This window comes from Nannobrachium achirus (genome assembly GCF_963921795.1).
Source record: "Nannobrachium achirus genome assembly, chromosome: 23".
Classification (NCBI taxonomy): Eukaryota; Metazoa; Chordata; class Actinopteri; order Myctophiformes; family Myctophidae; genus Nannobrachium; species Nannobrachium achirus.
The window spans coordinates 23281874-23298089 of record NC_137830.1 but is presented as its reverse complement, the minus strand read 5'-3'; the positions used below and the strand labels follow the sequence as shown (position 1 = coordinate 23298089).

General features: G+C 42.4%; 1 protein-coding gene across 1 annotated transcript in view; it reads right to left on the bottom strand.

The window, feature by feature from the left end:
* dyrk2 (dual-specificity tyrosine-(Y)-phosphorylation regulated kinase 2) overlaps positions 1-15710 on the bottom strand; it is a 31833-nt gene extending 16123 nt beyond the window's left edge. Inside the window, exons 1-2 of the mRNA XM_080753976.1 lie at positions 15635-15710; positions 8057-8136 (exon numbers count right to left, since the gene is read on the bottom strand). Of these exons, the coding sequence (XP_080610102.1) occupies positions 8057-8136; positions 15635-15677 (123 nt within the window). The 5' untranslated portion in view covers positions 15678-15710. The remainder of the gene's footprint in view (positions 1-8056; positions 8137-15634) is intronic.
* Between the last annotated feature and the right edge of the window lie 506 nt (positions 15711-16216).

Sequence of the window (16216 nt, the reverse complement as noted above, 5' to 3'; positions counted from 1 at the left end):
CTGGCTTTTATTGTATTGTATTTTTGAGTGGGGCTAACGGCTCTTACGTCTGGCTTTGTGTGTGTGTATGAGTGACCATATGAGCATGTTATATCCGTATGAGCATGGAACTCCATGTATGGAGATAACCAACGTCACGGACAGAACGGCCCATACAAGGAGATATACACGTCAGGGATGGGACGATAATCATTATTATTGTTTATCGTGATTAAAAAAAACAATCACAATAATCATTTCGTGGAGATTTAAATTTATCGTGAAATTATCCTCATGCACTGGGATCAATTCAATCAATTAGGCAGAGCTCTCATCAGTTCAAGAATGGAAACACCGGGGGACTCCACCCCATTTTGGGGTAACAAAAGCAGCCATTGAAACCACTTAGCCTCGCACAGACAGACCTTTAACACCTCCGCCTAACAAACTCTGCCTCTTCAGGAGGCAGAGCTCTCTGAAAGTCTGGTTATGCGAGACTAGATAGATACCACTTAACAAAATGACTTTCAAATAAGTTACCTGGCAACACAAGTACATGATCTAGTTTGACACAATGAGTGGAAATTGATCCCGCCGAGCTGCTTATGATATCCGGTAATATTTAAACCCTCTATAATTGGTAAAAACCCTCTATAATTGGTAAAAACGGACCTGGAAATAACCTAGCTGATAGTCTTTTTTTCACTCTCTACCAAATAAATCACTTTGCCAAACGCGTTGTGAGCTTGTAGAGGGGATATTTTGATTATTCTGATAATATTGTAAATAACAATTTCTTTGGTCACAATAATCGTGACATGAAATGTTCATATCGTCGTCCCATCCCTAATGCACGTGTTGTGTTTGATACCATTTGAAGTGAGCGCTACTCACTTCGCACAGGTGCGATTTTTTATAGCAGATCTACAAGCTAAGATCAGATGCGACACATTGTGGGATTGCCGTTCAGCTACTTTCCATATTTCTGAACTAAATCATAAATAAAATGTATATTATTATCATCACATCATCATCATCGCTATATTACCATCCCGATTTGTCCACACTGCCCAGCCCTACATGGAACAGAGTGAAAACACTGAGCCAGTTTACTACCTTCAAGCTACAGGCATCTGAGGTGCATGCTTTAACCAGTAGATCTGAAAACTGACATCATTTCTAATCTCTCTTTCTGTCATTTCTCTCTCTCCTGCATCTTCCCTCTCTCTCTTTCCAGACGATGTGTTTTGCTATTCATCTCTGCTGCCAGGGTAACCGCTGTCATAGGAACAACAACAGGGGTTTTGTGTGATTCCATCATGTTGCACCAAGTGGATGGAGTTAGTGCTAGTTTGATCACTCTGGTCACTCTGAGGTCAAAGCAGATTTAAAGATTTACACGCACATGCACACACCCCTTTACTGGCCATATAATCCAACTACTTCAACCATTTGAAGTTCTAGCATTGTTATTGATCTACTATTGTTTTCCAACAATGGTAGATCAACAAGCTCACAATGTGCTGCACTGTGACATGTTGTGAGCTTGTAGATCTACTCTTTTCAGTGAAATGATTTGGTGTACCAGACCAAAGAGTGGGTCAACTAAGCATTAGTTTACTAAGTATAGATGGTTTAAGAGGTTAATGGAGAGGTGTGTGTGTGTGTGTGTGTGTGTGTGTGTGTGTGTGTGTGTGTGTGCCGTTATGGCAGTACTGCCTCTGCCTTGCCCGAGGGTTAATTGGGTTAAATTTTGAGTGCTAATTGTATTATTCATGTAGGCTGCTAGTTATATGCCTGCCTTGCCAGAACATCAATGCTAACACAACACACACACGCATATATGGTGTGTGTGTGTGTGTGTGTCCTCTCCAACAGGTGTGGGTTCAGCAGCAGGTCATGATGACTGACAGAAATAGCTGGAGAGAGAGAGAGACACACACACACACACACACACACACACACACACACACACACACACACACACACACACACACACACACACACACACACACACACACACACACACACACACACACACACACACACACACACACACACACACACACACACACACACACACACACACACACACAGGTCCCCTTGAGGGAAAGGGACATGGGTAAAAAAAATGTTTTTGACATCCTCACAAGGGTAATGTATGTACAAACCAGTGTGCGTGTCCACCGTGGCATGGACGTGTGGGGACACTTGAAATCTTTATTTGAGCCCTACATCAGGGGTCATCAACAGGGGGTCCGGGACCCCTAGGGGGTCTACAGGGGGGCCGCCAAAACTTTGTGTGATAGGATCATTATTTTAAATTGACAACTTGAACCCTCGCATCCCAATTCTGAGGAGAACTTTAGACAAAAATAGCCAGATTTATACAATATGTAGCAGGGGTCCCTCCTTTATGTCTCTCTCAGCTAAGGGGTCCTTGGCCTGAAAACGTTGAAGACCCCTGCCCTACATACTTGATGTAGGGCTCAATGATGAATAGCTAAAATAGCATACCTGCAAATTGACAGCGCATTGTGATGCAGCACACGCATTGTGATGTGAACTTTTACATTTGCTTTCGCCGAGCAACATGATTATAAATCATGCTTTATTCAGTGCTGTCTCGACTGTCGTTTGACTCCGGGTGTACAGAGCAGTTGCGTGAGTGGCCTTGTGGTTAGAGTGTCCGACCGTCCTGAGATTCCCAGCCAAGTCATAAAGACAATAAAAAGGGTACCCAATGCCAATTTGTTTGGCACACAGCATCAAGGGTTGGATTGAGGGCAAGTCCTTGACTCATACTAGTGTCACATCCAGAAGGGGGGGATACTTCTACATGAAGCTACCTCACGCTTAGCCTTAAAGGCAAAGGAAATTACATGACTACTTACTACAGAGTAGTGTATTCATGTTTTTTTTTTCATCCCTAGTTTTTAACCGTGTTGATTGGAGCCATATCTTTATACAAGTGCCTTGATGGCATCTGTAATCTTTCTTTGGGAACTTGAAGGGTGTTGTGATGCACTGTATAACATGTACGTTATTGTTGTTTGTGTTTGTTCTTGCAGCTGGGATTTTCTGATGTATTTTTCAACCCTTCATTGCTAAATCATATTGGAGTGTTACCTTGCAGTCCTGCAATGATGCCAACACACTGCTTGTAAAGTAGAGATGGGACAATATGAAAATGACAAAAAAATAATTGTGATTAATGATATTATCACGATAATGAAAACAATCAAAAGCCATGGGGATTTTTAGTTAGTGTCACTAATTTCTTTAGCTTGAAAACTCCCTGTCATGCACTCTCCGAGTAGGTGCCTCCTTCGACACACTGTCAATGAGGAATAGAGATGAGAGAACACGGATGGAGAGGTATGACTTGAATGTTGAATCAATAGCGTGTTTTACTCTGCAACGTGTAAGTGTGATTGACATTGCAACTGGGACTGTTGAAAGCAAATAACTAAGTCAACATTTGAATGCAGTGAGACATCAGCTGTGCGGATACATGTATGTACATTAGAGGTCTTCACGGGTCCAATTGTAACTACCCGAACCCAAAAGGACCCGGGGAAAATGGAGCCGGACCCATTTGGACCCGTCTATAATTTGGAATTTCAGAACCGTTACCCGTCTCGCCCCGAAACGTGACGGACCCGGTCCGACGGCCCCGTACTATTAATAGGCAAATTAGATCCGATACCCGTGCAGAACGAGAGGTCCGAGACCCGAACCTGTGGCCCCGAAATGAGGGAATACCAACGTTATTATTAAGAGTTGTATGAGACTTCTTTCTTACCTAAACGTCGCCATGGTAATGGTTGCAGCTGCTGCTGCTGCTGCTGTCAGCGCGGCGCTGCGTCTCGTCACAACATGATCTTTTCCCAGACCAGTAAGTCAATCAATGTGGACAGTTTGTAAATACAAATAAATCCATGTCTTCTTTATTCCTTCTTCTTTGGCTAGCCAATGATGCTAATGCTATCATTTTCTGTCGCATGTTGTTGATAATAGTCTGCTTTGAAGTTTCCATTATGCTTTGCAGAGCATGACAAAACGCGATGACAACTCTATTGTGATTGTGAACCACAAACCAACACGTTACGTTAATATCTTTGATAATAATAATATAACTGCCCCAGACACGGCAGACAGTGTCCTCCTCCTGAGGCTGAGTTTCTAAACAACTTTATTTCACTATCTAGGCTTAAGATTACCTGCTGTATCATTTAGGGCCATCTTGTGGCGAAATCGTTGTAATGCACTTGTATGCATCTTTTTTCAATCTCGGCTGACTCGGTTCCCCTCGGGTATCAGGAACCGGCGATTTCACTATCAAATACCCAGGACCCGTGACATACGGCGGCGGCTCCGACCCGGCCCCGACCTCACTGCGCATAAACGGCCCCGTTACCCGGCTCGGGGCGGGTCGGACCCCGGGTCATTTCGGATCTCGGGCAGGTCCGAAGACCTCTAATGTACATGTATCTATGTATGAATGAATTGAACTTTTTGTTTATTGCATCTATTTTACTGTGCTTTGAATGATTATATTATTTATTTCTGGCATATTGATGATGAATCTGGTGTCCCTATTCTGGGCCTGTCATTAAATGCAAGAATTTTCAAAAATAAAAAACACAATTTATACTTTTCACAAAATGATCAGATTTTAAACAAAGAGTGTTGCATCGCAGCACGTTATGAGCATGTAGATCGGCTATTTTCACTACTTGTTGTTCAACGAAGTATATAGGGTGCTTAAGTGGGTAAAACTATATGAGCTAAGTAGCACAAATGTCCTCATACACACACACACACACACACACACACACACATGTGTGATTGTGTGGTCACCCCTCAAACAGCCTGCTGCCACACTAATTTTAGACCATCAGATATGTACTAACATGTCAGTCACACACACTCACACGACTGTTCCATGCAGCAGAAGATACAAGTCTGTCATACTACAGCCTTTACATTACTGTAACTGTACGTGACATGATGTTATCAGGTACACACACACACACACACACACACACACACACACACACACACACACACACACACACACACACACACACACACACACACACACACACACACACACACACACACACACACACACACACACACACACACACACACACACACACGTGACTGTTCCATGCAGCAGAACACACAAGTCTGTCATACTACAGCCTTTACATTACTGTAACTGTACGTGACATGATGTTATCAGCTTAAAGCATTTCTAACTTTGCTTTACAAACATGTTTCGAAATCACTATGGCATATTCTTTTTCTCTCTCCATTTTCTTTTTTTAAACCATGATACTAGACCCCTGAGTCAGACCGAAACAGGCAGTACAGTATAGGGCTAAGATCACATTTACATGTCCCCTGCCTGCAACACAATGTATTTCTCATCACCATTTCTCATTATGACACATAAAAGCAGTCCAGTTCGGCAGTTACACATGGCCTCAGTTACTGTTAGACTGCTCCATATTGGACGGAATCTAATACGTCTAAAACTATTATTATTAAATTATAAATCTGTCTGATTCTAACCATGTACATTAGAACAATAAAGCATGTAGAAAGGGATATCCACCTGTATTTAATTAAAACCAGCGCTAATATTATACTTCATTAATATATTAACTCTTTGAGTGCCAGCGCCCTCTAGGGGCCAAAGAATGCCAGCGCATCTCTCATAGGCGAGCGCTTTAGCTTCCAGGACTTCACCTTCCAGGACCTGACGTGCTCACGTTCATGCACGGCATGGAAATGTCCCGGATGAAGATGCTAACAGAATGGCTATTCCCATTTTGTCATCTAAAAGATCATTTTTGGGTGATTTCGCCGTAAATAAACCTCGCACCGCTTCCCTAAAACACAAAAAAGAGATATAAGCCTTTAAAGATGCGGTCTTTCATTGGATTAGGTGGAGATTGGCGATTGCGTTCGCAAATTACGGCCGGCCGGGAGGTTGCTAGCTTTCGGCTAGTAGCTAGAAAAATCAGGCCAGGCTTCAGAAGGCCTCTTATCATTTTATTCATTTAATTAAATAAAGCCGAACTACTTCGGGATCGGCACACTCGTGTACTCATCGGAAGCGGCGCCGAACATCGGGTGAACATTGGGGAGCTCAAAAATGTATTTTAAACCATTTTTAATGGAATATATCGTCGGACAGAGTAGAACGGATAGCTGGCTAGCGGCTAGCGAGCCAGGACCACCCACGACTCTACAAGCAGCTCGGGGTAAGTGAATTAATAAAAAAAAGATTGTATTGGATTGAAATAAAGCCGAACTAGTTCGGGATCGGCACCAGATGAGTTAATAATAGATCAGAAACAGAATATATTAAAACTGCAATAATAAGACTACATTATTTGTCAGTGTAGCGGTGCATTTGTGTCCTTACAACCAGGCTATAAACCAATCAGACTTTTACAGTTCAGTGCTCAGTGCTATTCTTAGCATCAACACTGGAACACACCTGCTAAGATAGATAACATCTGACCTTTACCACATACGCTATGGGCACTATCTGCTGTCTAATGTATAGTCTACTGTCTGTCTAATGTAGAATGTAGAACCGTCGCATGGATGTTGTGTCTAAGGGAGGGGTTCTCAAACCTTTTTAGGCCATGACCCCCAAAATAAACATATATGAACTGGGGACCCCCACCCTGACAAGCACTTGGAATTGTAGGTACTACATTTAATGTGACTCGGTTCCACAGATAAATATTGTGAAAATAGCTGAACTACATGCTTGTATATGCACAAGCCGTGCGCAGCCATGATGCGCCTGAACACTTTCCTTTGTGTCATGAACAGGAACAGGATGAAGTTAGCTTGAAGTTAGCTATTGGCTACCAAGCATTTTAGAAGCCCTATTTTCGGCGATTTAGCCGTGATTAAACCTTGCGCACCTCATGGATATGCATGGAACAGAGAAAATGAGCTCTAAAGATCCTGGATTGCATTGGAGTGGACGGCAAATATCGGCCGCGCGACGCTCTCGCGGGCCGATGTAAACAGATCGCGGCCGGCGGCCGACTCGAAGATTTAGCCCGGTGCTTTGGTAAGGCCTCTGGATGTTTTTTTTTTTTTTATATAAAAAGCCGGACTAGTTCGGAATCGGCACACTGGCCGATCAAAAGGCCGAAATAAAGCCAAACTAGTTCGGGATCGGCACAAAAAGAGTTAAGATAATCATCTGGGGACCCCACAAAATAATCTGGGGACCCCACCCGAAGTTTGAGAACCACTGGTCTAATGCATAGTCAACTGTCTGAATGATTGTTGCTTCTAATAGTCTGTCTGAATGGATGTCGTGTCTAATGTAGAGTCTACTGTAATGGTGTAATGCGAGTCCTGCATGATCAACTGGAGAGTGGAGACTGATGTAATGCAACGTGATATGGTCATGGCTTGATGTTATTATTCCTACATTTTCATGGCTTTGATGATGACTGATCAGCTTCCAAAATATCAACCTCAATTTGGCAACACAAATGTTACTGATGACTGTGGTCATACGCTTTATAATGCTAACAGCAGGCTAGTGTGTGTGTGTGTGTGTGTGTGTGTGTGTGTGTGTGTGTGTGTAGGGCTGTCACGATATGACATTTTACATGACGATTAATTGTCACTCAAATAATTGGCGATTAACGATTTAATTGTGTTTTTGTCGTTGATAATTACATTTCTGTTTGGCTTTTAGGCTTTGAAGTTGCATATGGTAGATATGACACATAACCTAAATATACAAATACATTACTGACATATTTGACAACTTACTACTTAAAAAATAACATTGATAGTGGAAATAGACGATCTACAAGCTCGCGATGCGACGCGACGCGTTGTGAGCTTGTAGATCTGCTATTTCCACTATTTCTGACATTTTTCAACATTCACGATTATGACGATTATGACAAAATAATTGCGATAATGTCAAATAATCATGATTAGACGATTATGTAATAATTGTGACAGCCCTATGTGTGTGTGTGTGTGTGTGTGTGTGTGTGTGTGTGTGCATGCGTACCGTCAGAGGGTTGTTGTTGTGGTGGAGGAGGGGCAGGCTGACAGGGGAGGCCGTCTGAGACACTGTCTCACCCCCTTTACCTGACAGGCAGACGGACAGACAAACAAGACAGAGAGTAGTAGTCATTAGAATAACGTCTTCTGGTATCTTATCTCAAAATCACATCACATTGTGTTTAAACCCGTTTGACAACCCACAGAACCGACAGGTAGGGAAACGACTCTCAACGGGTCGAGCAAACAAGGTTGGGGGGGTTCCACTCCCTGTATAGCTCAAGGGCTGGGATGGGGATAAGTCCCTGCGACTTTAGAGATGTTACGATACCATTCTTTCCTTCCCGATACTAGTTCCGACACCCATAGCTTGCGTAGCGGTCAATACCGAGTACCAATCTACCAGTGTGTAAATTTTAAAAAGATCTAGGACAGTGGTTCTCAAAGTGGGGTCCAGGGACCATTAATAAAATTGTAAAAGTGCAGCTACAAGTTAGAAAATTAATAATGTAAATATTACAGTAACAGTATCAGTAGTGCAACATCAACTGAAGCATTCAAAATACTAAATAATTGATGTAAATGACATATCGGAATGGCATAGACTGGCATACTCTGTGATACGATATACCAGTAAATAGGCAGCTTTTCCGATAATGGTATTGGTATTAGAACAACTCGTGTCATGTCCAAGAGGGATAAGTGTACAGTAAATCAATTTGCCTCACACTACTGAAACAGGAGATAGGCTCCTGACCACATGGTAAAGGCTACTTACTTCGTTACTTATAGCTCAATGGGTTAGACAAAGCAATCACATTACAACCCGTAATGAGGTATGCCGTAACACTGCTTCTGCCTTTGAAAACTAATGTAAGCATTTAAACACCAAAGCCATACATAATTAATCTTACAACTACTAAGTATCTGCCTTTGAAAACTAATGTAAGCATTTAAACACCAACGCTGTACATAATTCATCTTACAACTACTAAGTGTAAATAGCCTACAAGCTTACAACAACATCACAACCCGGCGCGGTGTGAGCTTTTGGATCGGCTATTTCCGAAGAATGTTGATATTTTGTATCAAAACTAGAGGTTCGCGGCCCTTCGGGCCGCTCACATCTAGAGTCCACGCCCGCTTCTTTACTAAAAAACTTTTTTTTTTTCAAAAAAAAAAAGTTTTTTGAAAAAAAAATTTTTTTTTTAAAAAGTTAAAAAAAATAAAAAAATTAAAAAAAAGTTAAAAAAAAAAAAAAATTTGGGGGGGAACTATTGTGGCGGAACTATTGTGGCGGAACTATTGTGGCGCAGCGCACGTTTCCGGTCAGACATATTTGACGGCCGGACGCACTGGAGAGAAGTGACTGTTATGCCCACAGATATAAAAAGCTAGATACCTCCTCCGCCGCTGCAGTTCATTAGCGCGACTGGTCAAACACCTCTGGCGGAAGTGCATAACTGTGGAACTGCGGAAGGCACTCTGCCCCCTCCAATGGGAAAGAGGGAGTCCTGCCAGTCCTGCATCTGATTGGACTACCGAGCTTACCATTCTGTGACGCACAAGGAAGCGTCCTTCAGAATTCCCAAGAGCCCCGCCTCAGAATTCTGGAGGCTTGCGTAGAGTTATTGGGAGGCTTGCCAGGAGTCTTGGACCACCACCCCCCAGCCGGAAGAGGCGTCTACCTTTCTATGTCTGTGGTTATGCCTCTGCTATTTCTCTGCACTCACTGTGGAGGCAGCAGCAGCAGCACGCACATGCAAACACAGTGGTGTCAAATTTCACTCCACTTGTGTGTGTGTGTGTGTGCGTGCTTCTGGCAACGCCCCCCTCTGTTGAAATTGGATCCGCCGGTCCCATAGCTGGGAATGAGCCAATGGAGGGCTGTCACCATGGCGACGGGGGGCGAATGATAGCGTTATGGGCGGTATTCCTTACGTCCTAGACGACTACCTATGAGTTGAAGTCGATGTAAAGGGGGCGTGAATGGGCTTGGAAGTGGGATGCGGCAATAGGAGGAATGTAATAATAGATAGATACGGACGCCAGGTTGAAAGTGGTTTAAGACTATACTGTGCCAAATAGACAACTACACCTTGTGCATACTTCACATTACTGCAGAGTGCTCAATTTGGGAATAAGTAAGTATAAGTAAATAATTATGTAATAATTACCAGATTAGTCTTTATTTTTTCCTTTCATGTGATAAACCCACTTTAAAATGATCTTCTCCAGCTTCATGACGAGGTCATGACAATGTGAATTAGCTGGAGAAGCAGATCACCACTTGTTAAGCACTTAAACCATAAATACTTAGTTCAGGTTAGTTGACTGTTCAGGTCAGTTGACTGGCAGTGGTGGCACACCAAATTCTGGGCCCTGGGTACAAGGATTCACTGCAGACCCCCACACAATTATTTTGTGCTTTAACTATTGAAAAATAGAAGATATACAAGCTCACTGCGAGCTTGTGGATCTGCTATTTTTGAAAAATCTTGAAAATGTGTCTATTTCAATTTGAATATTTCAAATCCTTCTAAGGTTTTTTGAAAAACTAATGTTTCTATGTCAGCGTGGCTCAAACCTTTTCATGTGAAGGACCCCCAAAATGATATGTATTTGGCCACGGACCCCCATCTCAAAATATTTAATTCCAGGGAACCCCAGAATTAAAATTTGAGTTACAAATGTTCGCTTAAAAAATACATATATTCAAAGATTCGCACACATTTTCACGACTTTTCAAAAATAGCAGCATATTCATTTTTATTCAAAAATGAATATTCATAGCAGCATATTCAAGCTCGCAGCGCAGCACTCGGTGCCGCGCTGTGAGCTTGAATATGTGCTATTTTTCAATAGTTAAAGCCAGTGGTGTGATGTGGATTTTTGAAGTAGAGGTACGCACACACTACACTAGCCCTGAAACGGTCATATGACAGAATACCGTGCCAGAATACGTGCCGCTCAACCAGAGTCACTCACTCGTATCTTCTGTATTGTTTAATAAAAAGCATTTTAATTTTTGTCCTTGTATTTCCTGGTGTTGCCCTAACTCTGGTCCATAGTGTTAGAACTCCATAACGCTATGTGTTCCCCATGCGCATAAGCCCCATTTGTTGTGTAATGGGGCTGACTAAAGAGCTCGGACGATCAGGTAAAACCAGGCGCGGACGGCTCATTAAGGCGAAAAGGCCGTCGCCTTACATTTATTCTGTAGAAAATGTTAAATATAGCCCCCAAAGCACCCCCAAGCACCCAAAAAGCCCTGCTAATTTAAAGAATGTTTCTCAACCCCCCTTGCCCACTCGCTGGGGAAGGCAGCCAGCCAGTTCATTGGGATGTAAATTGAATTCTGCTCGCCTTTTCCTCGCCTTTTGTTCCTGCGCGTCTTGTTATAATGGTGTTACAGGGCAGGGGAGGGGATTTTGGGCCATTATCACCTCTACCTGGCTTAAAGGTGGGCTACTGTATAAAACAGGCTCTCAGACTAGCCTTGATTCATTACTGACTGAACTCCAACATGAGACCACCAGCTAAGAAGAAGTTCACCCAGAAGACGCTCCAGTTCACCGCCGCCAGCAAAAGCAAGCCACCTTCTGAAGACCTGCCTGCCGCCGCTTTGGAGCCGCCTTCCGAAGACCTGCCTGCCGCCGCACGCAACTCACCGACAGCTTGGGGCCGAGGCAGGCTCAAGCGGCAGCAACTCACCGACAGCAGCGGGGACCGAGGCGGCCGTTATAATAGACCTTTTGAGTAATTATGTCCTGAATCTAGGTCCATCATGTGAAGAAGCAAATGCATTGTTAACTAGGATACAAACAAGGAAGTTTGTTTTTCCTTCTCGTTCTCTTTAAAAACCTGTTTTCTATTTCTGATGCAGCAACCAATGGCCTGCAGTCTAAAAAGACTACTGTACCAGACGCTATAGATTTAATTGATGGTCTCAAAAGACAGCTGTCAGCGATTAGGTGTGATGAAAATAGCTTGAAAGGATATAAAAGCATCCTGACCGAAACAAATGCTTTATGTGCCGAACATGCTATTGTAAAGTGGGATAGATATGCAGTTAGTACATCGAAAATGCTGTGCCCTGATAGCGCTTTCCCCAGTGTCCATTACTTCTTAAAAGCACTAATTACACTGCCCATGACAACATGCTCTGTTGAACGTCTGTTTTCCAGTGTAAAAAGAATCAAATGTGCACAAAGAAGTACCATGACAACCGCTCGCCTAAATGGTCTGTGTCTCCTCGAGTTTGAGAGAGACTTAACTGATGGTCTGAATTACGATGAAGTTATCAATATTTTCAAGTTCAAGTCCCGCCGTCTCCTGTTTTGAGACATGTAGGCATATTTTAAGGGACACATGTTTACTTTGAACTAATTGAGTTGTGTTGTAATCGCTAATTGAAACGTGTCACTATTTGGGCATAATGTTTGCCTTGTTTGTAATGCTGTGCTTTTTGAGAATACAAATCCATACATTGAATATACTTGAATAGTGTTTTTATTTATTCATTCGCTTTAACGTATTTAAAATGTAAAATGTGTTTTTTATGGGCGCCCCCCTCCCCTGGGGGGTGGGCTTCTCGATTTGGGGGGGGGGGGGCACCTCGTTGGCATTTCGGCTGGCATTTCGCCTATCCTGACCCTCATTCCTGGGTAAAACTAAAGCCACAGCAGAACACTAGGCGAACGTCCTGCTGTGAGGACGTACAGTAGGTGTCAGGTGAGAAATGCCAGAGAGACTGCACAAGAGTATTATTATGCAAAGCAGCTAGGTAGGGTGATTGAATGTTCACCGCCATCTTGACGGCGTGCATGCACGCGCAGTGATGCACGCATGTGCATGTGAGGCGCGCGTGCGTGCAGCTTGCAAAGGAAGGGAACGTCGATCCTGTGCGCTCTCGCGGCATCTCACCCCTGGTTAAAGCACAAAATAATTAAGGCCCCTCCACCTTGGGCCCTAGTAACTCAGTCCCACTTTTCCCTACGCCCCTGCCCCCAAGACTCAATACTAGGCCGGGTAGTTAACTCTTCACCTGAACGTTTGCTTTGACTACTTGCGCCATAACTTTCAACTGCAATAAAATCCAACAACAGTGACAACACACAACCTCAAACTAGCCATAGTCTACTGTCTGTCTAATGTAGAATGTAGAACAGTCGGATGAATGTTGTGTCTAATGGAGGGGTTCTCAAATCTTTTTAGGCCATGACCCCCAAAATAAACATATTTGAACTGGGGACCCCACCCGGACAAGCACTTGGAATTGTAGGCATTACATTTAATGTGACTCGGTTCCACAGATAAATATTGTGAAAATAGCCGAACTACATGCTCACAACAACGACATTGTTGTCCATTTCTCAAACATATGAGAGGCCTACAAACTGACAGAATTCATGTTGGAAGAGAACCACAGACTCTTAAAATAAAATCTCTGTACTGAAGCCAGGAAAGCTTTCCTTGAATCTGCCATTGGCCGGAGAGAAGGTTGTCGCCACAAAAGTTAAACACACAAACACACTAAAGGAACTCCATACCATAAACAACAAACTGTCCCAGCAGTAGTCACACAAAGTCTGAGGCAAGTAGGAATGCAGGAAGGTTGCTCCTGAATGTGTTGCTTAGATGTCTTTCCTACATTTCTGTTAAAACATGTTGACAGAGAGAGGATCCTAACGTTTTCCCCTGGTGTTTCACTGTAGGTTTATACACAGTAAACGCCTTATCCATTTGTTACTCTGAGATTGTACCATCCAACCAATTGGACCCCTGAATCCTTACACACTCAGGGTTAAAAACTAAGCTAAAGTAATTACAAACAGTTTCACTGAGGGTTTTACAGTACGAGGAGCTTAAGGCCTTAGCTTAGACCATTCTCCTAACCATGTGTCTGTTTTGTTTATATACATCATCATTGTTATTAATTGCATTAGACCTCAGCAGTGGTAGTGTCAAAGTGACTTATACCCTATTACTACAGATCAATAACAGATCAATACATAGGTTACAAATGATCAGTACATGAAACAATACAACTTGCACAAGGACTTTCCTTGCCATTGCATTCATCTCAAAGGGGAGGACATATAAACGGATAATGAATCGTGCTGTTGTAGTTGTAAATTATAATAACGGTGTGTGTTGTTCGGTGTGTGTTGTTCGTATCAGGGCATAGGCAGTGGTGGAAAGTAACTAAGTAGATTTTCTTAAGTACAGTAAATGTAAGGTATTTGTACTTTACTGGAGTGTTTCCAATACTTTTACTCCACTACAATTATTTAAAAACTTTAGTTATTGATTACTTTGTAGATTTATGTTATTATTACAAAACATACATTAACCACTTACAGGCAGCCCTATATACATTTTGTCTATTTGAAAACAGCAGATCTACAAGCTCACAATGGGTCACATGGCAACGCATTGTGAGCTGCTATTTTCACAATTTGAAAACTTGAATAATGAGTACTTTTACCACTTAAAGTACATTTTGATGCCAATACTTTTGTACTTAGTTTTACTCAAGTACATTTAGAATTCCGGACTTCTACTTGTAACAGAGTGTTTCTACATTGCAGTATTGATATTTTACTTCAGTAAGAAATGTGAGTACTTTTTCCACCACTGGTATCGGGGCATAGTTGCTTCCCTCTGCGGGTCTCTCCCCTCAGGAGACACTGAGGCTGCAGAGGGCCTGTTAGCATGCTGCTAAATGCTAAAAACACCTCAAACCACACTTAAAAGACACGTTTAACTGACAAAACACATACACGTGACATATTTACAAGCAATAGAAACGTGATAGATTCCTGTCGTTTATAGAATTATACATGTTATTAATGTTACAGCGTGTATTTACTGGTTACTTACTACAGACGTATAACATTATTAGTACATGAGCACCAGCGTGTTGCTCGAGAAACATGACGTTTTGTTCAACCAAAATGACGTTAATTCCCAAGGAAAAGGACTGTCCGTGTGAACACATTTCATGTGTAGTAATCTTAATCAGTGGAGGAAAGAGTACTCAAATTATTCTGCAATGTACAACAAGCTACTCTAGTAAAAGTCCGGAATTCAACATTTGAGTAAAAGTACGAAAGTAGGCGACTAGGCGTACTGGCATCAGAATGCAATATGAACCAAATGTAGAAAGTACAAATATACAGAATGTCCCATTTCAGAAGCTGTCAAATGTATAAAATGTATGTCATAGAGTTATAATAAGTAGATACATGTCTGCTATTTTCAAATGGCCGAAATGTATACTGGGGCTGAAGTGGTGAATGTATATTTTGTAATAATAATCAAAATCTACAAAGTAACTAGTAACTAAAGTTGTCAAATAAATAGTGGAGGAAAAGTACTGTATTTGCCACTGAGATGTAGTGGAGTAGAAGTAAAAGTACTGATAATTGTAAATACTCCAAATGTAAAAAATATATACCTAAAAAACTGTACTTAGGTAAATGTACTTAGTTACTTTCCACCACTGGTCAGAGGCGGTGTGTCTCACACAGTGCAGCCGGGCTGTGTGACGGCTGAGGCGGGGAGGACAGGCAGGACTCACCGGTAGGAAGGAGCTCGGAGCAGGGGGCTTTCTTGGTCAACATGGCGCCGCTCCTCCTGTGGTCTCCTCTCCTCTGTGCTCACAAATAGATAGGAGACCTCCTCCTCTCCTCCTCCCCCCATCTTCTCCTCCTTCTCTTCGGTCACTCACTCCTCCCCCCTTCCTCTGATCATCAGCCACAAATAGAAAGGTAGTCTCTGGATGCCATGGCCTGGAGAGACGGCTGCGCTGCGATTGGCTGGTTGGTTTCCATGGGAGACTGATACTGTCTGCGCTAGTCGGTCAGTCAACCTGAATCAATAAATAAAGTTGAGATATGCTCTCATTGTATTTATTTATTATATTTATTATGAACTCTTATTGTGAAATGCAGGACCGGAAGTGCTTGTTACCCTCTTGTATTTAAGAGCTGACTGATTGATTGATTGATTGAAGAATTTATTAGAAGTTTGCAATAGAAAAAAGTACAGTTTCATGACAGTACAAATCACTGGTACAAGGTCAACTAAAAGGAGATCCTAGAAAGCCGAGGCTTATTTCCACAGGAACCACACTTTAAGTATCTCATATAACATTGAAAGA